We start from the raw sequence: 26,604 nt of genomic DNA on the forward strand, positions 1-26,604 counted from the left end.
CAGAGGTTGGTAAAATCCAACACAGTCAGCATCTAAGAAAACAGCACAAATGGCTGGAGATGGCTCAGCGGTCAAGGCGCTTGCTTGAAAAGCCCAACAACCCTAGTTTAATTTCCCAGTACCCACACAAAGCCAGATGTACAGAGGGACGTAGGCATCTGGAATTCGTTTGTGGCAGCTGGAGGCCCTGGTACACCCATTCTCTCAATGTCTCTATTCTCTCTGCTTGCAAATACATACTTTAAAACATCAGTATAAGAGATGTGAAAACACAGATGTGTGTGGTGCTGAACAAAGGCAGGACAGGTGAGACTCAGTTAAGTGTGAACAACTAGACACCAGCCCATCAGGGTCAGTGGCTGGCAGAGGAAAGGACCTGAATCTGGCTGCAATGACCCTCTCCTCCTCATGGGGTGCTGATGTCATCCCCGATAAAGTGGCCAGCAGCTGAACACCACCAACCTCTGGACCAGCCTAGGACTGTTGGCCATCAAAGGGGCAGCTCAGAGAAATGTGGGGAGTGCGGCTTGGCTGTTGTCCCCCCCGAGCAGGGCCTGTGGCACCACAACCACAGGCTGCTGCTGAGCCCCGTGCAGGCAGGCACAGGTGCAGGCACTGAACTTGGAGGCTGACAGCACAGGGCAGGGCTGAGCCCCTGGCAGCAGGAGAGGCATTTCCTGCCAGCAGAGCCCTCCTCAGCAGTGGCCCTTCCCCCGTGGCTGATGTCCTGTCCCTTAATGGCGCGCTCCTGCCTTGTCAGGCTTGTCCTCAGCAGCCTTTCTTTTACTCCAGGAACACGTGAAAAAAGCCCAGAGTTTGGAGAAAAAAGGGGCCAGTCATTTGAAGAGCAGGGTTCTAAACTGCTGCTACAAGAGGAAGCCAGCCCTGAGCAATATGAGAGTCCATCCTTTCAGACAGACCACAAGGAACCACGGGATCAGTGGCTTGGTAGGGACCATGGCTGTGATGCAACCTGAGGTTATGATGTCTACCACCAGGCAAGGCGGCCTGTGGGGAACAGCCATGGCCATGGGACAAAGAAAAGAAGTGACAGGTGCTAAAGCCTGACCAAAGGCACCACACGAGCTGGGAGTGGGGCCACTGCCAAGTTCACAGCTCCCCCTCTGCAGCACCCACTCGCCGGCTCCCTAAGCTGCTGCCACTGACCGCTGTGTTTCCTCAGCAGCTGTCCTCCTGTCTCAGTGCCGCAAAACAGGCTCCAGAGGCTGGCCACCCTTAACCCACACCAGTGACCAAGCAAAAGTGCTTCGGCGATGAAGGGAGCCCAAATGCTCCACTTCTGTTTACTCAGTGGAAGAAAAAGTAAATATAGCTTGAATAATATAGACTTTTATATACAAGAACAGCCCACTTCCAGAAAATTTGGGAAGACCAACAGAACAGTCTTTTTCAAACCCTGGGTAACCCATGAAAGCAGAGCCCAAAGCCTGATGTTGGTTTTCTTCAACAGTCAACACACTGCGTTGGATAAACTCGCAGAAAGCACCTAGATGTGGTGCACTGAAGCCCTGTCCAGCGCTGCTAACAGGCGGCCAGTCTGCAACCAAGGAAGCAGGTGAGCGTCACTTCCTGAAGCGCTTGAAAAGTGGATGCACGTGTTTGGCGGGAGCCTTGCTCCGGGAAGAGTGGTATTCCATGTACACAGTGTCGTCTGCCCCAGACATAGAGCTCATGGTGCCCAAGCGCCGGGACGCCTGTGGGGAGAAGGCAGCCCACAGTAAGTCTCCAGCATGAAGAACTCCTTTCACAACATTTGTAACTAGGGTTAATACTCTGTTCTTTTATGTGCTAGGGAAGGAATCCAGGGTCTTAAGCATGCTTAGGCAAGCACTCTATCTGAGCTACCCTACCTATTTAGTATGTTTTAATTTTTTTAATTTAATTTATTTTTTGGGGGGGGTTTTCGAGGTAGGGTCTCACTCTAGCCCAGGCTGACCTAGAATTCATTATGGAGTCTCAGGGTAGCCTCGAACTCATGGTGATCCTCCTACCTCTGCCTTCTGAGTGCTGGGATTAAAGGCGTGCACCACCATGCCCAGCTTTAAATTTTATTTTTATTTCTTTGCATGTATGTGGACACGGGCATCCAAGTTCTTACCCAGGGCATTCAGCTTTACGTGAGTGCTAGGGAATTGAACCTAGGCAAGCAGGCTTTGCAAGCAAGCACTTTTAACCAGTGAGCCATCTCTCCAACCTGCATTATCTTTAAATAACATTTCCTAGGCTAGGGAGATGGCTCACTGGTTAAAGGTGCTTGCTTGCAAAGCCTGCTGGTCAGGAGTTCAATTTCCCAGTACCCACATAAAGCAGGACACAAAGCAAGTGTATTCATATGGTATTCCTGTGCAGCTGTAAGAGACCCTGGTACATGTATGTGCATGTACACAAACACACACATTAACAAATAATAAAATATATTTTAAAAAATATCATTTCTTGATCACTTACCATGTCTCAGGCAATATATAAATGAAAGAAATGAAGGCATAGAGAGATTCAGTGACTTGACCAAGCTCAGGGTATCCCCCACCTGCCGAGGTGGGGTATCCCTCTAGCCCAAGCTGACCTGGAATTCACTACATAGCCTCAGGGTAGTCTCCTACCTCTGCCTCCCAAGTGCTGGGGCGTGCGCCACCACACCCAGCTCAATACAGTCTATGTTAACAGAATGTTACATTGCATTCAAGTTCTGAACAGAATTCTTTCTTTTTTCTTTTGTGGTTCTGTGGACAGAAACCAGGGCCTTACACGTGCTAGGCAGGCACTCTGCACTGAGTGACATCACAACTCCTACCCAGCACCTTTTGAAGAGTAAGGGCAAGAGCCTAAACCAGATGCAAGGCTTTGAAGGAAAGGAAAACCAGAAAGCCTTGGGTTTAACTTGTGGTGCCACAGCCCCCGGACAAGTTCTGTATGTCTATTCCTCAAATACCTCATCTGTAAAATGGTGATAGTCACCTCTGTCCCAAAGATGGGTGTGAATAATAACCATCTGGACCAAGGGTAGGGCCCAGAGCCCAGCATGGCACTGGACCTAGATGACAGGAGAAGCATGCACCTGACATTCACAGCAGGCCCTCCACACCTGACTTCAGAGGACTGACCGGATGTTACCACACATTACCTCAGCTCTCCTGGGCTTCTGTGCAGACTCCCCTACATGAGGAAGGTCTGGGCTACAGCAAGAGTGGTACTTGCCCAGGTGGCAGCTGCTGCTCCCTTCCTGCCTTGCTCCAGCCAATGCTTACTTTGTGCTTTAATACCAAGGGAATTTCTAAAGTACTTGACTACAGTACACTTCTCTCCTTGAAGGGCCTGATGATGCCCTACAATCAAGCTCACTGGGTAAACCATGCATGTTTGCCTCAAGACACGGCGGGTACTCAGAAGCATACAGGAAAAGCAGTATATTTTCACAGAACTCTTGACAGATCTTACACGCTGGCTGAAAGGCTTGGCTGAGGAGGGAAGCAGAGGTGAGCCAAGTAGGCCAAGGCCAACGAACACAGTGCCCACCAGCCCTGGAGCCTGTAGGGAAAGCCTGGGATATTACTCATTTGTGGTCCTGGGCTCCAAAATTAAGATACACATAAACACACCGGACAGTCATATGGACAGGCAGGAGACAATCATAACCACTACGAGCCTCATTCCGTCTCTCAAATGTAAACCAAAAGGTTCATGGGGTTATTTTTCCAGAATTTCCTGGTTTCCCCAGATCCTTCAGGATGAGTGTGTGTGTGTGTGTGCGCGTGCGTGCACGCATGCACACATGCACGCACTGGCCTCTGTGTGTATATGTGCCTGAATATGGAAAGCCGTCCAATGAAGTAAGATACCTAGAGCCTCCCCTTGTAGCTCACCTGGCTGGATCTGGAGCCAAATTCTCCTGCTACCACCTCCTCCTCTGCATCCAGGTCAGTGGCCGCCAAGACTTTCTGCAGAAGTTGCTGCTGCTCCTCTTTTGTGGAGAATGCCAACTCTTCCTCTTCCATGCCAGCCAGCTTTGTGATTACCTGCAAGGCCCCAACAGGCATGCCCCTCTGCTGCCTTCCCCTGGGCCCCGTCTCCCTCCTCCCAGGTCCTTATTTGATCCTCTCCCTACATCTTCTGGACCAGCCAGCCAGGTGGCCAAAATGGAAAGCTCCTGGCGGCCAAAGCTACCTTTCACTGGGACAGTAACTACTGTGTCGAGAGATAGATAATAAGCAATTCTTTTTTGGTTTGTTTTTCAAGGTAAGGTCTCTCTCACTCTGGCTCTGGATGACCTGGAATTCACTATGGAGTCTCAGGGTTGCCTCAAACTCACAGCGATCCTTCTACCTCTGCCTCCTGGCTTTAAGCAATTCTTAAAAGGCACTCCTTTGCTGGGCATGGTGGCACACGCCTTTAATCCCAGCACAGGCAGAGGTAGAAGGATCGCTGTGAGTTCAAGGCCAACCCAAGGCTACATAATGAATCCCAGGTCAGTCTAGACTAGAGTGAGACCCTACCTCGAAAAAACAAAAACTAAGTGGGTAGCCCTCCAGCCCAGCCCGAGGGTCTAGAGGTGTCAGTGACTCTGGTTAAAGGAGTAGAGTACACACAACCCTGTCCTCTAAGGCTAGTAATGGGAACCTCACACAGAGATAAAGTGGTAAATGCATCAACAGGTGGACTATACATTATCTTTTGCATATCAAGAACCCGGGAACTTGTTGTTTAATGATAATTCTGTTAGCGGACCACCAGGGAATTTTCTTCCATGCTTCTAGAACTTTCCATCCATCCATCACTAATAGAACACTTAGACATGAAATCTTAACATAAACTTAATATTCATGTCACCAAGAAAGAAAGAAAATGCCCTAGCCCATGAAACTGCCATGGTGGCAGCAAGCTGGTTGGCAGTAAAGGACAGCCAGTCTCAGGGGCACACTACAACGCTCTGCGGCTTGGGTCTTATCACCTGAGGAAGGGAGCTTTCCTCGCCACCTGGAGAAAGGAACCTCAAAGGACTCAGGTTCACAGTGTGGCCATAAGGCCTTGCCACCTCAGAACTGCCAGGTTAGCACACTGCCCACCAACAGCTGGTAATGTCCCATGACAAGAGTTTGAGGCTTTGAATCTCCTTATGTATATGCTTGCCTGAAGTTTGACCCAAGTTGGTGGCCCAACTTCTCTTAGAGGCCATACCAACAAAGGTCTTCATCACAGTCTAACCAAGGCCACACATACATACCTTAAAGCTGTAACCTTGATCGACCAAAAATCTCTGCCGCTTGGTGGAGTAAGCCATTTCCTGTGTGTCCTGGGACACCAGCGAGTAGAAAAAGGCGTTGTACTCCTCTGCGACCATCCCTGTGGGGGAAGGGTAAAAGGCAGGGAAACAGCTGTACTAGCTATTCAAATACCAGTAGCTAAGGGTGCCCCTGCTTAAATGCCTTGAGGCCAGGGCCTGATCCTTGTCTTGGAATGCCTCTGGTCCCGATTTCTAAGCAACAGTGACAGTCCCTGCCATGCCCCAATTGGGGTATGGGCCCTATGCTACAGTTATAAAGGATGCAAGGCACCCTATACCCTCCTGCCCCCAGCAGCAAAGCAAAAGTGGCCTTTACCTTTTTTGGCTCGAAGTACCCGCCCAAGCCTCTGGGCTTCCTGCCGCCTGGAGCCACCATGGGATGAGATCTGAATAAGAACATTTGCTTCTGGTAGATCAAAGGATGTGTCACCTACCTATAGAAATGAAAGCCTATGAGCTTGGGGAACATTTTTATATAAGAGACTTTTAAAAGAGAAAAAAATGTCAACTAACCTAGAATTTAACAATGTTGTACCTGTTACCTGTACATATATAAGGGTACCCATGTGACATGGCACATGTGTGAAGGTTAAAGGACAATCTCAAGGTGCTGGCTGGTTCTTGCCTTTCATCTTTTGTTGTTTGCCACTGCAAACATCAGACTAAGTGGCCCGTGAGCTTGCGGATTCTGCCTCTGCCTCTTAGTACCATCAATGCACTGGGATTATAGATGTGTGTGACACGCCACTATGTCCAACTTTACACGGGTTCTGGGATCTGTGCTTCAGTCCTCAGGCTTGCACAATAAACACTTTTAACCGCTGAGCATTTTTCCAGCACCCCCCCCCCCCCGGCAATTTTTAATTATTGTGGTTGTAGGGAAGAAATTAGGGTGTGGGCCATGCTAAGTGTATACTTTATCACTGAGGGACCTCCTAGCCCAGGTGAAGAGTCAGATAGAAAGACAGCTTAGAACACACTCCTGTCTTTGCACTATAACCCGGCTAATGCCAGCAGGGGTAGAGCACTGGCCTCCAAAATGGCCTCTAAGGACCTAGGTGAAACCAGGAATGGTGGTACACTCCTTTAATCCCAGAATTTGGGAGACTGGCATAGGAGGACTGCCACAAGTTCAAGACCAGCCTGGAGCTACAGAGTGAGTTCCAGGTCAGCCTGGACTATAGTGAAATCCTGCCTTAAAAACAAAAACATCTGGCCGTGGTGGCTCACGCCTTTAATTCCAGCATTTGGGAGCCACAGGTAGACGAATTACTGAGTTCAAGGTCACCATGAGACTACATAGTAAATTCCAGGTCAGCCTGGGCTAGAGTGAGACCCTACCTCAAAGGAAAAAAAAAAAGGCCTTCACTGCCATCTTGGTTCAGAAGACACAAAGATACACACACTGCACACTGCCTAAAACACCTTAGCTTGGATCTGAGACTACTGTATGCTATGAATTTTACACACAAGGTTTCTTCCTGCACTTACTGAAACATTAACACTTTACTTATGGAAAGCAAAAAATACTTTCTCACTGTCATTCCTCAACATGTAGTATCAAATAAGGGTATCTTTGGAATCATATTGTTTGATTTTAGAAATTGCCATTTGACTTGCTGACTTAAGTTTCATTACAATATATGTGTATGTATATATATCATTCAGGGCTAGAGAGATGGCTTAGTGGTTAAAGCACCTGCCTACAAAGCCAAAGGGCCCAGGTTTGATTCCCCAGGATCCACATAAACTAGATGTACAAGGTGGTGCATGTATCTGGAGTTCCAATAAATAATTTATTAAGATTTTTAAAAAGACGTTTAAGCCTGTTTTAAATCACCAGGTCATAGCACTTGGTGGCAGGCAGGCCATTCCCAAGCTGTCTGTCCACATATGCAGCAGCACTGGCCATCCCATCAAGACACAGCAGGGGCCAGGACAGAAGCTGTCTCTCTCCAGCTCACAGAAGGAACCTCACCCAGATCCTTTCTTTTGCCAGAGCAGGAAATGAACTTCTATTACCTCTATGAAGGGAAGAAAATTTAAATTCTTACGTCCCCCAAAGAGCTGGGAAAAACCTCAGCCAAGGAAAAAGCCTTTATAGACACTGCATAGTCCACAACACTTTACGTCTGCTTCCCTGCACTGCTCACAGCCAGTACCCCCTTGCCATCTCCAGACCTAGGAATGAAAACGTACACAGGAAGCCCTTTGACAAACACAAATTCACTGTCCAGGATTGCAAGTGCATCTTCTAAGCACCCTCCCCACCCCAAGAGCCAGGAAGCACACACAACCCTGCATGCCCCACAGACCTTGGAGATGAAGATGGTGTTGATTTTGGGGTTATGCTTGAAATTCTGGAGAATCTGCATTCTCTCTCCCTGGGACGTTGGCCCATAGATGTAAGGTCTGGAGAGGAGCAAAGCTGTTAGAAATCACAGACTCACACACCACCTGAAAGCTATTTCTGCCTTCACTGTCTGTCCTTTCCTTTGGTCAGACTCCTGCTGGATTCTGCAGTTATGATAGTCACCAAGGAGTGTCTGTCTCCTAACTGGTCTCATCCCTCACTAAGGCTTAAGACATAAATTAAACCTGTGCTCACCTTAAGGTCTGCCAGGCAGGGAAAACCACCTTCAACCTGAGGACAATTGTCTAGGAAGGATCACCCTGTACGGAGCTGACAGGACAGCTATGCACTTGCGCAGACTACCTAGCAGAACAAAAGCTGAGACAACGATGGTGGGATAACACCTTAAACAGAGTCCTTAGTTAGGCAGACCTCTTGACCTTATCCCAATTTTTTGGGATCAAGCAACTGTGGCCACCAGCTTGGTATGCTAGCCCGATCACCTTACAGTCTGGCTTCAACTCCACCCTCAGTTCAGCCTGAAACTCTGACACACTCATCCACCTTTGGAGTCCATTCATGACGGGACCTGAAAGTAAAGTGTTTCCCATAGTCTCATCTGTTTGTGATTAAGCCTCATCCCCAGTTCCCAGCTGGTCAGCCTTTGGGAGGTGAAGCCGTGCTGGAGGAGTGTCACAGGAAATGACCTGAGGTTTATTAGGCAGTTCCAAGCTCAGTCTTTAGAGTACTTCCTCACTGATCTGTGAGCCTGGTTCCTGCCATACTTTCTCCGCATGATGGAGATTTCCCTGGAATTCGAAAGCCTGAAATAAACCCTTTCCTCCCATAAAATGCTTCTGACCAGTTGTTTGTCCAACAAGAGGTGACCCTGCTCAGCACTGCTCCTTTTTTCTACACTATACTCTGACCACCTGCTTTCTGGGGAGGGCAATCTGGAGGTGACTTCAGGATTCCAGTTCTTACTTGCTCAGCCGGATGGCATATTCCTTCAGGGCAAACACATTGTCAGCAAAGACAATAATCTTGTCGTTCCTCCTTTCATGAAACTTAATCAGAAACTGGCAGGCTCGGAACTTGTTGGGGTTCATGGTATACAGCAAGATCCGTTTCTTTGTTTTGATTGCCACATATTCCCGGTAAAACTCAGGAGACATCGGGCACCAAACCTGGGAATTAGGTCATTTTGCAAATTTGAGCATCATGTAATTGGAAGCTTTAGAGGTTCTGTCATTTAGAAAATTAGCAGTTTAAAAAACTCCAAACAAATGGTAGGTTCCATCTCAGTACAGCAGCCCTCCTGTGTCTGTGGTTTCATTTACCACAGACAACCATGATCTGAAAAGTCCCAGAAACATACACTTCCAAGTTTTAACTTGTGCACTGTTTTGAGTAGTGTAATAAAATCTCGTGCAGACCCACTCCATTCTTCCCAGCATGTCAATCATTCCTGTAGCAAATTGATACAGCATATACTACCTGCCCACTTTCAGTAGCTATCTCATTCTTAAAATATTTTTATTGATTTGAGAGGGAGAGTGGGCACACCAGGACCTCTTACTGTTGCATATGAACTCCAGACACAGACAGCACTCTGTGCATCTGACTTTATGCGAGTACTGGGGAAGTGGACACTGGGCCAGCAGGCTCTGCAGGCAAGCGCCTTCTTTCCAGCTCTTAGCTACTTAGTTACTGGACCAGCTGGCCTGACATTTCAGTGTTTGTGCTTAAGTAGCCTTATTTTACCTAATAGCCCCAAAGCACAGAGTGATGCTGGCAATTTAAACATCCTGTAGAGCACTTTCTTAAACCAGAAAGGCAAAAGTTCTTAATTCTCTAGGAAAGAAAAGAAAATGTCTCATGTTGAAGTTGCTAAGATCCATGGTAAGCACAAATTTTCTATCTGTAAAATCATGAAGGAGGAACAAGAAACTCATGCTGGTTTTGCTATCACACCATACAGTGCAAAAGCTACACCACAGTGCATGGAAAGTATTTGGTGAAGATGTAAAAGGCCTAAGTTATGGATTAAGTACCATCCAAGGCATCTGACATGGCGGAGGTGGTCTTGTCAGGAATTAGCCACAGATGAGAGGAAACTACTGTACAACTATACATCAAATCTAATGCCTAATGTTAAACCAGAACACTGAGTTAACAAAGATTTTTAAATGCAGTCACATCCAAGAAATAATTTTCATGCCAGTGAGGAAAACGATTCTCATGCAATGGTGTGTGCAACCCCAACACTTAGACCTCCACTCACAGGCCAGCCTACAATGTCCCTCCCTTCCAGCAGCATCAGTCTTTAGACTACTTCCATGTGACAAGACCTGAGCCAGACATGCCCTCGGGTCTGGGTGCAAATTGCAAAGTGCTCTGCTGCTAGGCTACCTGCAACACTGTGGTGTGGGGGTTTTATTCTTCCCTGTGTCCTGAACCTAAACCCTCACCCACTGAATCCCGTAACTGGCAAGTCCAGAGGCTAAGAAAAATATTCAAAGCCAGGCTTGGTGGTGCACACCTTGAATCCCAGCACTCAGGAAGCCAAGGTAGTAGGACTGGCCTGAGTTCACGCCAGCCTGAGCTCCAGAGTACAGTGTTTCAGAAACCAACAGACATGCCTAGGTGTCAATCCCAAAGTCACTCAGCATGACTGAGGGAGTGACTAAACTCTCTACACCACGGTCTCTTCCTCTGTAATCTGTAACGCTAGCAAAGGGGAGAAATGACACATGCAGGTATCAAGCTGACACCTTTCAGAGGGACTTGTTTAAGCCTGTCTGTTCTGGGCCTCAGCAAGTCATTTGTACTCCATTCTGCTTAATGCTGAGCCTCCAGTGCCACAATATTCCTGCTTGGGGTCTCCAAGGGGTTGGTGTCTTTCCTGACCACTCAATTTAAAATCTCACTCCCAATTTACTCCGAAGATAAAACTTCCAGAAACACGTTGAAAAAAAGAGACAGAGACAGACAGAGAGAGAGAGAGAGAGAGAGAGAAGGAGAAAATCACCATTGCAGCCTTATTTATAATTATACAAAACTAAAACCTAAAATGTACAATAACAGAAGCTGAATAGGCTACTACAGCACCATACAATGGCGTACTCTCCAAATGCAAAAGACGAGGAAAGGAAAGAAGAAAAAAAAAGAAAGAAAGGATATTATTTGTTAAAGCAAAGCACAAAAGAGTATCTATAACATGACTTTGGTAGAGGACAGAAAAGGAAACCAGGAAGAATCAACAGAATGAAGTGTGGCTCAGAGGAGAGCTGAAGTGAGGAAGTGGTGCTCCTTGGCTGGGCTGTGTTGGGTTCTAACTCCCAGAACTGTGTATAGGATAAAGCTTCCACAGGGATGGGTGTGGGCGGAAGACCCAAAGTGGAATAAAAGAAAAACAAATGTGCCTGACTAAATTTCAAACCAATGCCATAGCTACAAAGAAAGTGGCACAAGGTAGTGTGTGTGTTTGCAGTGGCAAGCAACCCTGGTGCACCCCCCACACACATGCAAATAAATAAATAAAACTATATATTTTAAAAACAGGCACGGGGCTAGAGAGATGGCTTCGTGGTTAAAGTGCTTGCCTATGAAGCCTAAGGACCCATGTTTGACTCTCCAGATCCCATGTAAGGCAGACACACAAAGGTGAGGCAAGTGCAAGGTCGCACATGCCCATTAGGCAACACAAGTGTCTGGCGTTTGATTGCAGTGGCTGAGGCCCCAGTATGCCAATTCTCTCTCCATCTCTCGAAAATAAAAAAATATATATAGGGCTGGAGAGATGGCTTAGCGGTTAAGTGCTTGCCTGTGAAGCCTAAGGACCACAGTTTGAGGCTTGATTCCCCAATACCCATGTAAGCCAGATGCACAAGGTGACATGTGCATCTGGAGTCCATCTGCAATGGCCCATTCTCTCTCTCTGCCTCTTTCTCTGCCTTTCTGTTGCTCTCAAATAAATAAATAAACAATAAAATAAAGTACTGGCTGCCTAGGGCTGCAGAGAGAGAAACAGGATCGACAGCACAGACACAAGATGACTGTGAGTGGTAGGAATCCTCTAATCGTGGACCACGGGGCAGGTACACAACTCTTGACATTTTCTACAATCACAGAACTGTACACTTACAACAGGCAACATTTTATTGATGTGTACATTAGCTTGGCATTTTTTCCTTTTATTGGCAGGGACTGAACCCAGAGCCTTATACATACTAAGCAAGCATTCTACCATTAAACTAAGTTAGCAGAGCTCTAAAAATCTTTCAATTAAAAAAGATGTCTTAGAGTTGGGTGTGGTGGTGCACGCCTTTAATTCCAGCACTCAGGAGGCAGAAGTAGGAGGACTGCCACGAGTTCAAGGCTACCCTGAGAATACATAGTGAATTCCAGGTCAGCCCAGGCAAGAGCAAGACCCTACCTTGAAGAAAAAAAAAAAAAAAAGATGCTTTAATGCTGTGCAGAATTTGATTATACATCAAACTGGAATATAATGGAAAAATGGAGTATTATATAGTGTCTCGAGGGAACTACAACTACATAACAATCAAAGGACAGCGCATTAGTAAGGAAAAGAAACAGAAAAGGCCACCCATAGAAAACCGTGCATAAGCTGATTACGCTTACGCAAGTCTTTAAATCGGGCAAACACATACTCAGGAAGATATATATAAAAGGTGAAACAATAAAGGAAACCAAGAGAAGGACGGACGCAGGTTGCATGGCAGCGGTGGCGAAGGGTGGAAGAGGTTCTGGAAACACTGTACCTGAGATGGGTGGTAAGTACACATAGCTGACAGGAGGATGTCAACACGTCAAGTCTCTGCACGGCTTTCTCATTCGCATCCTCATGGACACGCCCCCTTCTGCCCCTTCTCAGAGGACATCGTGCTCTAGCCACTCGGTGACAGTCATTTTCAAGTGTTAGAGAGGATTTTTTGGGGGTAGGGATATTAATCACTGGTTGAAAGCACTTGCATGCAAAGCCTGCTGACCCAGGTTTGATTCCCAGATGGACAAAATAGCTCATGTGCTTGGAGTTCATTTGTAGCAAGAGATTATCCTACACATTCTCTTTGCAAATAAATGTATTTTTAAAAAATGATTTTTTTTGTTGTTCCTTTTAAGACTTAACTTTGCCATGAGTTTTTAGCATACCCATTCAGACTCACTACAGAACAGTGATAGGAAATGTACTCCAAGGTCCTGCACTGTGTATGTGCCCACGAGCAATCAACCAGATACCCTCCTCTGACCATGGGAGAAGACCCTCCCTCACATACCACCCAGCTGGGCCCAGCTACCTCAGCACACTGGACTTTGGCAATGTAGCCATTGTTCTGCAACTCCATCCAGTTGGCTTCATAGAGCTTGGGCCCAATCAGAAAATTTAAGTCGACAATTTTGTCATCTTCCCGGACGAGGGTTGCGGTCAAACCGAGCTTGCAGTGGGCCTGCACGATGGTAAGGACCCGACGGAACATCTTGGCTGGAGGAACAAAGGGAACATTTATACTTTCTAAAGCCTTGCAACCCAACACTGGCCTCTGTGACATGACATGGGCTAACTGGAACTAAGCCATATAAGCATGGAACCAAACAAGTACTACAAAGCAAGAATAGTTCACTGTTTCACCATCACATTTAGCCCTGTTCAGAGGTGAAAGGGAAGATGAGGGAGAAAAAAAGTCAAGGAGCTAGCACACCACGGCCTGTGCCTCCCAAAGGTGACCCAGAGTGCAGACAGCAATGTGAAACACAATCTAAATTTCACTCTAAAAACCCACTCACCCCAAAACTTATCCTAAGTACAGCTGGGGATTGAGGAAAGGGGGCGCAGCTCTGCTTTGCTTCCTTCCACCTCCCAAAACAGAGCCCAGGAGAGCAATAATGCCTGGCCACTGTTCTGCCAAGCACCCGCCCACCTTACCCAAGCCCCTCTCCCTGCTCTCCCAAGCACCCGCCCACCTTACCGAACCTTCTTCTCCCAATAAGACCAATGAAACCCACTTTTTCAACCAGCAACTTCCTTGCTACCTTTGTTATGACCATTGTAATTCTGATTTACCAAATACAACATATATAAGTGGGATATGAAATATTTAAAGGACTTAATTAATATGTAGATTTTGATGGGCACAGCTTTTAAAACTTCTAACACTTTGCTGGGCATGGTAGTACAAGGCTTTAGTCCCAGCACTTGGGAAACAGAGATAGGAGGATCACCATGAGTTTGAGGTCAGCTTGAGAATACATAGTGAATTCCAAGTCAGCCAAGGCTAGAGTGAGACACTACCCTGAAAAACCAAAAAACAAACAAAAAAAACCTTCTACCACTTTAAAGGAAGGTTAACATTTTTTGAGTCATGGGCTGAGGTAGAGCTCATATACAGATTTGTTTGTTTCCTACCAAAGTCAGAACACAGACCAATCTATCACCCCAACACCTGTCTGTCACTGTCCCTTATGGTCATTCCTCGACCCTCTGTTCACAAGCACGCAGTGTCTTTTGAGAGAAGGTCATGTAACCGTGCACTACACAACTTTCTGGCGCTGCCTTCTTGCAGCCGCAGGCCTGCAGAGCCAGCCAGGCCGTGGCACGCAGCGCTGGGTGCTCTTTCCAGCACGTGCTGCTCTAGCACATACCCACCTCAGCCCACGACCCAGACGCTCCCTGATGGGCACTGGAGATTATGAACAGACTTCATAAAGGTGTATATATAGGTTTTTGTTCATAAATCTACCTACCTACCTTGTGGGATGGATGAGCCATGAAGCAATTTTGCAATAAGCTGCCCAACGGTTTCCCAGAGTGACTGTACACTGTGCAAGCCCTCAGGCAAGGTGTGATTGTTCAGTTGCTCTAACACCTCCTCAGCCCTGGCATTGTATTTTGTGCTTTAGCCAATCTAACCAGCGTTTGAAGCATCTTATCACGTTCTTTTGTTTTGGTGTCCCCCAACCCTGTGGTAGGGTCTTATTCTATCCCAGGCTGACCTAGAACTCATCTGTCGTCAGCTCACTGAGATCCTCCTATCTCAGCCTCCTGAGTGCTGGCACTGAAGGTGGAGGCTTTAGCCCAGACTGAGCTGGAACTCACGCTGGGGCCCAGACCTCCTTCTGCTGAGGCTGAAGCACGAGCCACTGCTCCCAGCCCCCACCGCGCTGTCACAGCCATCTTCCTGAGGGCTGACGATGACGAGCTCCTTTCCAAACGCTCACTGAGCTCCTGTGGACACCAGAGTGACATCTCCATCTCTTCTTCTGTCCGTGTCCAAACACTGCGGCTACTGCCTGAATTCATCAGATAATGTAAATCCCCATCTAAAGCCTAACTCTTGCCTGTCCCAAGAGGCCTTGGGGTACATGTTTACACAAGTGCACACACATGCATGCACACATACACAGTTACTTTAAAAATGGGTTAAAGGAGCCAGGTGTGGTGGCGCATGCCTTTAATCTCAGCACTGAGGAGGCAGAGGTAGGAGGATCACCATGAGTTCGAGGCCAGCCTGAGACTACACAGCGAATTCCAGGTCAGCCAGGGCTAGAGTGAGACCCTATCTTGAAAAGCAAAAACAGGGGGGGAGAGGCTAAAGGTCGACTTGCAACAATAACAAAGTTGGACGAAGGAAGGGTATTTTGTCCAGGCCAGTCATTAAGGAAGCTGTGAATGTGCATCCACCACCCAGCCTCAACCCACCCATGCTCAAGAATGACTTCAAAGCTTTACTTGGCAAGTTGCTACAGAGTGGGTAGAAGAGTCCTTCTCCGAACCCCAAAAAGTGGAAACTACACTACATAATAAGCAGAAAATTTACTTCTGTCCACTTACCTGGAATGGTGTGTACTTCATCCAGAATCATGAGGCCCCACTCTTGGGTTTTGAGCCACTCCATGACTCGCTCAGCCTCCCAAGACCTTTTGGTGGTGTGGCCCAGCATGGAATAAGTGCTAATGGCAATGGAGCAGCCTATGGGCTTGTCCTTGGCATCTGAGGTGAAGCGGCAAATCTGGCTGTCATCAATGGTGGACCACATCCTGAACTGGGCTTTCCACTGCTCCACAGACACAGCAGAGTTACCCAGTACCAGGCAGCGTTTTCTGACAGTGCACGCAGCAGTCACCCCAACCAGGGACTTCCCAGCACCTACAAGAAAGCAGGGATGATCCTATACCCAACACCAGGTTGAAATGAGCAACAGGAACAACCAGTGACTCAACAGTCTAAGCCAAGTTCTTCTAACAGCCCTCGCAACTGACTTCTGTGAGGCCCACACTGCTGCTTCTGCTTTCTTTAGGCGGAGGAGCTCCACCGACACCCATCACACTTAGTGGGTGCCGAGCCCTTCTGAAACTTCTCATGTGCCTCCCGTTCAAGCAGAAAAATCTCCAGGCCAACACTGAGCAGTGATGCTCCTGCCACCGTAATTTTACAGAAGGGAGGGGAAAGCTAAAGCAGAGCGCCTAGCCCAGAGTCAAGAGACACTGGTGTGGGCAGGGCACCCAGCACACATTCGACAAAGGAGACGCTCAGCAAATGACGGCTTTTAACAGACCCCACACAGTGCTCAAGCATTCTGAGTGCAAGCTTTCAGATAAACCACAGAAAATAAAGTTCCCAGGGCTTCCAAGTCTAGTAACACCTTCCATCCAAAGATCAAGATTAAAAAAAAAAAAAAATCAAACTATTCAGCATTGAGTCTTTCTTTACCACCACCCATGAAGGGCTTGTCAAACCCCCTCTTGGGCATGAGTTCTGTCTTCCTTCCTTATGTTCCACCTATAATCTTTTTTTTTAACTTAAGAAAAAAAAATAAATTTATTTATTTATTTGGGAGAGAGAAAGAGGCAGAGACAGAGAAAATAGGTGTGGCAAGGGCCTCTAGCTGCTGTTAATGAACCCCAGACGCATGTGCCACCTTGTGCATCTGGCTTACATGGGTCCTGGGGAAAGTGAACCTGGGTCCTTTGGCTTTGCAGACAAGTGCCTTAGCTGCTAAGCCATCTCTCCAGCCCCCACCTATAATCTATAACACTTATAAACTTAACTCTCTGGTCTGTGGATTTCAATTCTTTGAATTCATAAGACAAGATACACAATATATCTCTACATATATATTTTTGAAGTCAAAAACAGAAAACCCACAAAACTTTCAAACAAGAGTATCTGCACGCAGAAGCCCCATCCCCAGAGAGGCTGTCCAGTGAGGAGTCCACCGTGGCTTCTGGCTAAGAACCTGGGTAAGGATTCGACACTTAGAAGAGTGAAGTCAGGCAGGGGTTTGTGGGGTACACCACACCATCACAAGCCATCGAGATATAAGTGAATTTTCTAGGCTAGGGAACCTCCAAATCCACACTTCACATCACTGACTTCAAAGACTAAGAACTTAATGTGCAACAGTACCCTGTCAGCATCACTGTTCACCCACACCAGGTTCTAGTTTTCTTCACCACCTCCATTATCAGCCAAGACTTCACAGGCTGCTTAGCTCACCTATTTAGTCATTCCTTTCCCAAGCTGAATGAATTCTGTTACAGCCCTACCGGACTAGGCCAGGGACTGCTCACAGGAAGCACTCAGTCAGTATCTATCAAGTGCTGTATGAGAGGGAGTCCCCTGACCTCGGCCATTCGCTAGCAAGACCACAGTGCAGGGAGGCACAGTGAGAGAGTGGGAGGCAGCTGGCAGACACAGCTGCCCTGATACTTTCTTCATTCAGGCTTCACTTACCACAAGGAAGAACAATGACTCCTGAACGTGCACGCCCATTCCCAAACATCTTCCTCAGGCTCTTCTCTTGATAGGGTCGGAGGACAGCTGTGGGTTTCAGGTCAATGTTGATATCAGGGTTGACAGAATCATTCCGGAAATCATATTCTGCCAACAGGGGGTACTCCAGGTGGATGCAGCGTTTCTGGAGTTCCTCAATCATTTCCTGGAGTCAGTATGAAAGAAGTTTCACAAACTTAACTCTAAAGCATGCTGAAAACATTCTAAGAGGCTCAATGATCAAAATCTGGCATTTTATTCAGATGAACACAATTCCAGCTCATTCTTGCTAATAGGTAGGTTAAGTACAGAATAGGATCCCGGGGGCTGGGGAGATGACTCAGTTGGTACATTGCTTACTATGTACGCATGAGGACCAGAGTTCAGATCCCCAACATATGTAAACGACAAGCAGGGTGGCATTCCCCTACAAACTCAGCACTAGGGAGGTGGATGCAGGCTCCCTGCGGCTTGCTGGCTAGCTTGTTTAGCTGAAATGAATGAGCTCCAGGTTCAGAGAGAAACCCTGTCTCAAAAAATAAAACAGAGAGCAACTGAGATCAACCTCTGACCACCAGATGCATGCACCTACACGCACACAAACACCAAACGTGTGCACGCGCGCCTGGGTGCACACACACAGCAGCACGAACCAGCAACATTGTCAAAATGAACTCTAATCAGAACCAAAGTTAATCCTCACACCCCCTCAGGAAGAGTGGAAATCAGCCTTGCAGCCTGAGGAAGAAGTCACTCAGACCCTGACTCCATGAGGAGGAATGATGCCACGGCCCACATGAGACACTGAGAACAGAAGTGAGGAACTGCTGGGAGTCCCTGTCTCACAGAGCACAGAGGGAGCTGACAAGGAGCTGAACTGTTCCACCGCCTGCTGAGTAAATACAGCAACCACAAGGACACATCCACGAACCTGCTTGACTTCAAAGGACACTGTCTGTGTCTCCTCCTCTTCCTCCTCATCCTTGTCCATTTGCTCATAAAAGTCAAAGAGGTCTGTAGGAATGTCTGATTTGCCCTGTGCATCTGTCACCTGGGAAGTGGAAGGCCCAGCACCGCCTTCCGCAGTCTTAGAGATCTGTGAAGAGGAAGGCAGGATTCCAGACTTGTACACGACACTGAAGCTGCTGTTTCAAACAGGAACCAAAGTTGTAAGGGAGGAAAGCAGCAGGGCCATTAGACTGCTAGTGCTGGGTTACAGGAGAGCTGAGGCCCTAAAACCCCAACCCCGCCCAGGGGACCCCGGAGCCCACGCACAGCAGATTTGCTTGTGAAAGTCTCCGTGATGAGCTCTGTGGCTTCCCCCTCAGCGTTTCTCAGGCGGCATTCCCGGATCACCGGGTCCTGAAGAAGATGCTGGATGACATCAGGGTGGGAGCTTTCAACGAAGTACCTACAAGCAGGGAGGAAGGAAGTCCCTACTGACCTGCACACCATTTCCAGAACAATCCTGTACTCAGTTGATTAGATGGTCTGGATTTAGTGGCCTCGTAATTACTCTCCCCACTCTTTTGCCCAATCAAAGCTATGAGCTACAGGCCATAATATAACATATAAAGGTTGGAGCAAGACCTCATATTTTTTCTCTAAATATTTTATTTATTTGAGACAGAGAGGGAGGGAGGGAGGGGAAAGGGAGAGAAAATGGGCATCTCAGGGCCTCTAGCCACTGCAAACAAACTCCAGACACATGCAACACTTTCGTGCATCTGGCTTTATATGGGCACTGGAGAATCAAACTTGGATCATCAGGCTTTGCAGGCAATCACCTTAACTAGTGATCCATCTCTCCAGCCCAAATTTCATAATGCTTAATTTACTTTCATGTGAGTGTACGGGTGTGCCAGGGTCTTAGCACTGCAATTGAAGACCTGCCTAGCTTTATGTGGGCAGCTGGGGAATTGAACCCAGGACAGCAGGTTTTGTAAGCAAGCACCTCTAACCACTGGGCAATCCATCTCCCAGGCCCATGACCTCATTTTGGAATCAGCATGTCAGTGGAGCAGGAGCAAGAGCCACATTTCGTTGCCACCTGCAGCAGCCTGAGAAGTTTTCAAAGATTTCCAGTCAGGTGAAACCAGCATTCTTAACTTTGCCACAGAAAAGAACTTTAGGATGAGTCAGCAGGAAGCAAAGTTGGAGATTATTAAGAAAAAAACACCAACGGAAAGCATGGACATTAGGGTGAGAGAGAGGCACCTAGGAAAAGGACAGTGGGCATGGAAGTCATGGGTGCAGGCTTTTTGAGTCACACTTAGGGGCTTAGTAATAGCTACAGGCCATAACATGGTGGCTTCTGCAGTTTCATTGTTTAAGCATTTTTATCAGCATTTTTTCTTTTTTTTAAAAAGTAAAAGGGATCATACAGTGGCTCCTGAGGGGTGCAGTGGTACAGGCTGCTAAAATAAAACCAAAGGTCACAAGGATAGAAGGAATCCTTGCTGTACGAGGTCAGGAGGAAGTGACGGTATTTGCTTATATATGCTTTATTTTTGACACTTTCACACACACACATATAACATATTTTGATCATATTCACCTCACCCTTGCATGCTCTTGTCCCCCTCCTACTCCCAATGAACCTCTTCCTCCTACTGTCAGGACATACATTTTGACTGTAAGCACAGCTCTTCATGTTCTTTGTGAAGTTCTCAGAATGCTACATGCTTACCACTGGGAAAGGAGGAAGGCTAAAAGTCAAAGATCATAAGCATGGTTCATTGTCCTCTTTTAGTTTTTCGAGGTAGGGTCTCGCTCTAGCCCAGGCGGACCTGGAATTCACTATGTAGTCTCAGGCTGGTTTCAAACTGACAGTGATCCTCGTACCTCAGCCTCCCAAGTTCTAGCCTAGGATTAAAGGAGTGCACCACCATGCCCAGCTTCACTATACATTTTTATTTGAAATAGCTACAGGGCTGGAGAAATGGCTCAGCTGCTTGCCTGCAAAGCCTAATGATTTGAGTTTGATTCCCCAGTACCCATATAAAGCCAGATGTACAACATGGAGCATGCATCTGGAGTGTGGCTACAGTGGCTAGAGGTCCTAGCATTCTCTCCTTCTCTCTGTCTCTCCCTGCTCACAAATATATAAATATTTGAAATATCTCTACATAAAAGGAATAATGTGCGGTTGGGGAGATAGTTCAGAAAGTAAAGTGCTTATAAGCACCTACATAAATAAATGCCAGGCAGATGTGGTGGCCCAGCTGTAATCCCAACCCTTGCAGAGATGAGATTTCCAGGGCAAGCTGGCTAGCTATATTACCTGAACTGGCAAGCTCTGGGTTCAAGTGAGAAACTCTGCCTCAGTAAATAAAGTGGAGAGTAACCAAGGAAGATACCCGATGTCAACCTCTGGCCTCCACATACTCACATATGTCCCAATACACACACACACACACACACACACACACGCACGCACGCACACAATATGGAATAGTCTCTACAAAGGCAATCTTCACTATATATATATTTTGCTCTTTCTTTTCTTAAAAGTTTTTCAAGGTAGGTCTCACTCTAGCCCAGGCTGAGACTGACCTGAAATTCACTATGTAGTCTCAGGGTGGCTTCAGACTCATGGTGATCCTCCTACTTCTGCCTCCCAAGTGCTGGGATTAAAGGCGTGTGCCACCACGGCCAGCTTTCTCCACAGCATATTTTGTTACCTGTGCTGGAATTCTTGACTCTCCAGACTTGGGTAAAGGGCTCTTTTCTCATGTGCCCCTTATTTTCTCCTTCTATTCTGCCTTAATCAGGATCTAATCTCAGCTCTGAAGTTACCGAGAGGGAACACATGTCAGTGAATGAATTTCCTGCTTAGGCCTCATCATTTATTCCTTTATCTATGGCTTCGGAGGAGCAAGACAGTGAGAGAAGACAACCCATAGTATCAGCTTCTGCCACAGCCCTCTCTCACCTGGCATGTGGAGGGTGAAGTGACCCTAGACAGGCCTCTCATGGAATCTCTTACCTGTTATGCTTCAGAACCAGCTTGACTTTTCCATAGCTGACAGTACACAACTGCAAGCAGACAAAGCACCAGACAGGCAAGATCAGTGCTCAAAATGCATTCACTACTGGTCATGTCTTACCACCTCCCAACCAAGTCAACGGTTTACTCAGGAAATCCCAGTGTAAGCCAGGCATGGCAGTGTACTCTTTTAATGCCGGCACTCAAGAGGCAGAGGCAGGCTGATCACCATGGGTTCGAGGCCAGCTTGTGACTACATAGTGAATTTCAGATCACTCTGGGCTTGAATGAGACCCTACCTCAAATCAAAACAAAACAAAACAAAAAATGCAGCATACTGGACCAGCTGTTAACAACATAACTTAGGTGTCTCTCTGATTTGACTGACAGATTATGGTTTATTTTAATCATATATATGCTTAGTTATACATAGAAAAAGATGTTAAGTAGGGATTTCTGCCCTAAAAGTTCATTTAGGGCTGGATGGCCCCATGTTATTCCAATCCTGATCTATGTAAGAACAATTTGATTAGGAACTGATCACAAATTATGTCTACCATGGAAGGAAGAAAACAAGTTCACTGTGTAGAGTGGAGTGTATATGCACTGGACACAAGTGGGGACCCCAAGTTCCCAATAGGTTGCTAGGTGCACTGTTTAGGAAAAGGGTGTGCTCAAGCCAGCCTTCCAAGCGGCTCAACTATCCCTTATGCTTGTCTGTCCCAGGGTCATACATGTGTAGCCTTTCAGATTAGCTTCTTTGAGTAATATACTCTGCAGTTCTCCTGTATATTTTTAAGTGTATATACCTCATTTCTTTTTATAATTCAATGATATTCTATTGTCCAAATGTCAAAGTCTACTTAGTCATTCACATATTAAATAACATCTTGTTTTCAAGCTTTGGCATCTATAAATAAAGTTGCTACAAACAATAGTAACAAAAAGAAATCCCACTGTGGGGGCTTGAGAGATGGCTGAGCGGTTATAAAGGTACTTGCTTGCAAACCCTACCGTCCTGGTTTGATTACCCAGTATCCACATAAAGCCAGATACACAAAGTGGCACATACATCTGCAGTTTCTCTGAAGTGGCAGGAGGACCAAGTGTGCCCATTCTATCTCTCTTCTTGCAAACAACTATGAATATTAAAAGAAAAAGAAATCCCAGTGTACAATCATTTCCTTTGGTTTGTTTTTGATTGTTGTTGCTTTTTGAGGAGGGTCTTGCTCTACAGGTTGACCTGGAAGTCACTATGGAGTCTCAGGCTGGCCTTGAACTCACAGCGATCCTCCTACCCCTGCCTCCTAAATGTTGGGATTAAAGGGATGCACCACTACATCTGGCTCCATTATGCAATCTTAAAACAGTCACATCTGCCTAAAAGCTTTTCCCACTGGCCTCAGCTTTTTGGGAACAGAACTTTCACCCTGCCTAATGCTTATGCATATCTCTTGACTAACAAACACTCCTAAAATCTCCCCTCTGTTTCCCATCTCATTTTCCCCTACATGCCCACAGTCCCCACTCCAACTGGAGGCTCCTTCTGCCACAGTAGAATTACTACAGTGTCCACAACACAGTAGGACACAGTATGTACTCAGTAACTATTTGCTACATACATAACAAAGGCTCTGAGCCTTTCCATCCATGTTCCTATTTCCCCAATTAAAATCTAAGCTTTTTTTTTTTTTTTCCTTGTGCCAGCAAATGAACCTAGGACAACTGGACTATATCTCCAGGCCCCACGACCTCCTCATAAATTTTTATTATGGTCGCTACTTTATGACAGGGTCTTGCTAAATTGTCCAACCTAGCCTTAAACCTGGAATTTTCCTCTCTCAGCTTTCTGGGACACCATAATCACAGCATTTACCACAGCACACCCACCGGAGTATAAGCTTCTTGATGACAGAGAACATAGCTCAAATCCTTCCATATTGCCAATCCCCTGGAAGAAACCTATCAAACTTGTGGGTTGACCATTAAAAAAACTCACCACTAGGATTGTGGACTGCCCCTCAGACTCACCACAGTATTGCTCCAATACTGATATTCTTGTAGGCAGTTCCCCACCAAGGCTGGACTTAGCCCCCGTTGTTCATGCAGACTCATCCCAGGAGGAGCCATATTCCTGGGCATCTTTCCACATAAAAAGAATTCTGCAGGGCTCCTAGCTTCCTTGGGACTAGATGCCCACACTACTCTTCTGCATCTGGATTTAGAATCCTATCTCTTTAGCCAAAGGCAACAAAAGCCACTGTACATCCCACCTCCCCCTTTTTAAATGATATTTACCCATCAGTTCTCATGCAACCCCCTTTAACATGCATAATTTTGATTTTCCCTAAGAAAACTCATTTGCCATGGGTCTCAGGAAGGTATTTAACCTTGGAGTTCACTACCTGTAACAGCCAACATCATATACCCTTGGGGTCACTCAACATTTATTTTCTGAGCTCTGGACACTGGAAGTCCATGATTAATGGACCAGCTGATCCAGTTTCTGGTGAAGGCACCTTCTAATTGTATAGTACCAAAAAAAAGAAAAAGAAAAGAAACAACAACTCTATAATGGCTCCTAATAAGGACATTAATCCCACCAGATGGGGGCCTTATTTAGTTTGACCAAATATATTGAAGGTTAGGATCTAGGGATACAGAATGCAGTCCACAGCATGACTGAGTTTGGGCTCTTTTCCCAAATGTCCCTGGCCAGAATGGACCTGAATTACCGCCCCATTGTATCAGTACTCATGGCTGGGTGCAACTCATCTGAAGTATAGCTTCCACCACAAAACAGCTAGCCAGGCGTGGTGGCACATGCCTTTAATCCCAGCACTTGGGAGGCAGAGGTAAGAGGATTACTGTGAGTTTGAGGCCACCCTGACACTACATAAGTGACTTCCAGGTCAACCTGGGTTAGAGTGAGACTCTACCTTGAAAAACCAAAAAGAGGAAAAAAATAAAGTTAATAGCTGGGGTAATGTTACAATGCTTCTCACAGGAGATGTGACATTTTCATGGTTGTGAATCAACAATGTACAGTATCTGACCCACTATTAATATATTACTGCTAGGCAACTGCTAGAGACTCACCTTGATAAACTGGACAATTCCATCTGGGACTCCGGTCTTGCTGAGCTTGCGGAGGTACTCAGTGATGTCACTGGTTTGCAGCCCCACACTGACAGCTGCATACAGGGAGTAGGCAGTTAGTTTATATTCATGCACATGGGTCGGTCGACACACTGGCTCTGCAATAGCCACTAGGAAGTCTTGGGCATATTTGTAAACTGGAGAAAAGGCTTCCAAGAAAATATGGCCATCAGGAGCCTGAAAAACATCAAGCAGGCATAATCAGCAAGAAAACTAATGCAAATAATGAGGGGGAAATGATGACATCAAATGGAACAGGGCCTAGGTAGAAAGAAGGGATTAAGTGGAGGTGAAACAAAGAAGGAGATAGGAGATTATGATCATGGTATATTATGTATATGTATGAAGGCTGTCAAAAAATTAAAAAAAAATAAAATTAATAGGTTGGTATTGTATATATGCAACTACAATGATTGAGATGGGGAGGTAATATGATGGAGAGTAGAATTTCAAAGGGGAAAGTGCAGGGGGGAGAGGGAAGGTATTACCATGGGATATTTTTTATAATCATGGAAAATGTTAATGAAAATTGTGAAAAGAAAAAAAAAGAAAATTAATGCAGAGATTAAGACAGTCTGACAACCTTATCATTACCAACAAAGGAAGCAAGGGGGATGGCAGGATGGCTTAGCAATTAGGGTGCTTGCCTACAAAGACAAAGGACCCAGGTTTGATTCCCCAGGCCCCACGTAAGCAAGATGTACAAGGTGGTGCATGCATCTGGAGTTTGTTTGCAGTGGCTGGAGGACCTGGCATGCCAATCGGTCTGTCTCAAATAAATAAATAAAAATAGAAATAAAAATAAAAGAAAGCAGGGCATGGTGGCACACACCTTCAATCCCAGCACTTGAGAGGCAGAGGTAGGAGGATTGCTAAGTTTGAGGCCATCCTGAGACTATGTAGTGAAACCCAATTGCAAAAAAAAAAAACCTAAATAAGTAAATAAAAAGGCAAGCTGTCCCTTTTTTAAAAAAAAAAACAATTCTTTCTTTCTTTATTTATTTATTTGAGAGCAACAGAGAGAAAGAGGCAGAGAGAGAGGGAGGGAGGGAGAGAATGGGCGCGCCAGGGCCTCCAGCCACTGCAAACGAATTCCAAATGCGTGCGCCCCCTTGTGCATCTGGCTAACGTGGGTCCTGGGGAATCGAGCCCTGAACCGGAGTCCTTAAGCTTCACAGGCAGGCGCTTAACCGCTTAAGCCATCTCTCCAGCCCAAACTGTTCCTTTTATTAGTGTAAGTAGATGTAAGGGTTAGCGATGGAAAAAGCCAAGGTCGGGTCAGCACATATATGTACAACTGTTCCAATGTGCATGCATGAAAGCTGTCTCTCCCGTTTCTGAAGAACAGTACCCGGCATCTCCACCTTTTTTGGGGGGGGGGGCCGGAATCTGACAATGCCAAAATCTTGGCTGCCACCCAGACTTTCAAGCCCAGTCTGGCTTAAAGGGCACGCTTACCACCCAGAGGGGTCTGGAGGTGTGGTCACCCTTCAGCGGCATCTGCAGCCTATAGTCCTTGGCTCCATACTCATCCACTTTGGTGCCAGCCTCATCCACCTGCTTCCCGGCGGCCGAGGGCACCGCCTCCTGCGAGTCGTTCCCGGGCGCCTCGTCTTCATCGTCCTCCTCTTCCTCGTAGTGCCTCTTCTTGGACCTCTTCCTGTCTGCGGAGACCGGCGCGCAGGTGAGCCCGCGGCTTCCCCGCGCTCGGCACCCTCTCCCGGCGAAGAGGCGCCCGCACCCCGCGGGCGGCCAGTCCCCGGCCGCCGCCCACCCGGCCCCGACCGCCCGGGGCGCGGGGGACGCCCAGCTCCAGCATCCCCCCGGGCCCGCGCGGCTGCGACCCCGGGCGGCCACGGGCGGCCACAGCCCGCCGCCGGCGCCTCTCACCGCGGTCGGGCCGGTCTCTTTTGCCCATGGCAGTCACAGCACCACGCAGCCGCCGAGGGCGCGCTACACACCCACGACGCCTGCGTCTTCTCGGAGGAACTTCCGGCCACCACCGGAAA

General features: G+C 47.0%; 1 protein-coding gene across 2 annotated transcripts; it reads right to left on the bottom strand.

Moving 5' to 3' along the window:
- Positions 1 to 1,330: 1,330 nt before the first annotated feature.
- Ercc3 (ERCC excision repair 3, TFIIH core complex helicase subunit) lies at positions 1,331 to 26,604 on the bottom strand. Of its 2 annotated transcripts, XM_045150687.1 has the most exons (15): positions 26,486 to 26,604; positions 26,054 to 26,259; positions 24,536 to 24,772; positions 21,437 to 21,486; positions 18,724 to 18,859; positions 18,380 to 18,544; positions 17,410 to 17,614; positions 15,508 to 15,822; positions 12,977 to 13,161; positions 8,640 to 8,842; positions 7,618 to 7,714; positions 5,619 to 5,736; positions 5,243 to 5,361; positions 3,885 to 4,037; positions 1,331 to 1,715 (listed from the first exon to the last, which is right to left on the bottom strand). In XM_045150687.1, exons 1-15 carry the CDS (start codon positions 26,511 to 26,513, stop codon positions 1,584 to 1,586), a joined length of 2,349 nt encoding a protein of 782 aa, XP_045006622.1. In that variant the 5' UTR covers positions 26,514 to 26,604; the 3' UTR covers positions 1,331 to 1,583. The 2 variants fall into 2 exon arrangements, with proteins under 2 accessions (XP_045006622.1, XP_045006623.1); XM_045150688.1 differs by lacking the exon at positions 1,331 to 1,715 and having other exon boundaries at positions 3,901 to 4,037; positions 5,243 to 5,363; positions 5,620 to 5,736.

This window comes from Jaculus jaculus, chromosome 5 (genome assembly GCF_020740685.1).
Source record: "Jaculus jaculus isolate mJacJac1 chromosome 5, mJacJac1.mat.Y.cur, whole genome shotgun sequence".
In the NCBI taxonomy this organism is placed as follows: Eukaryota; Metazoa; Chordata; class Mammalia; order Rodentia; family Dipodidae; genus Jaculus; species Jaculus jaculus.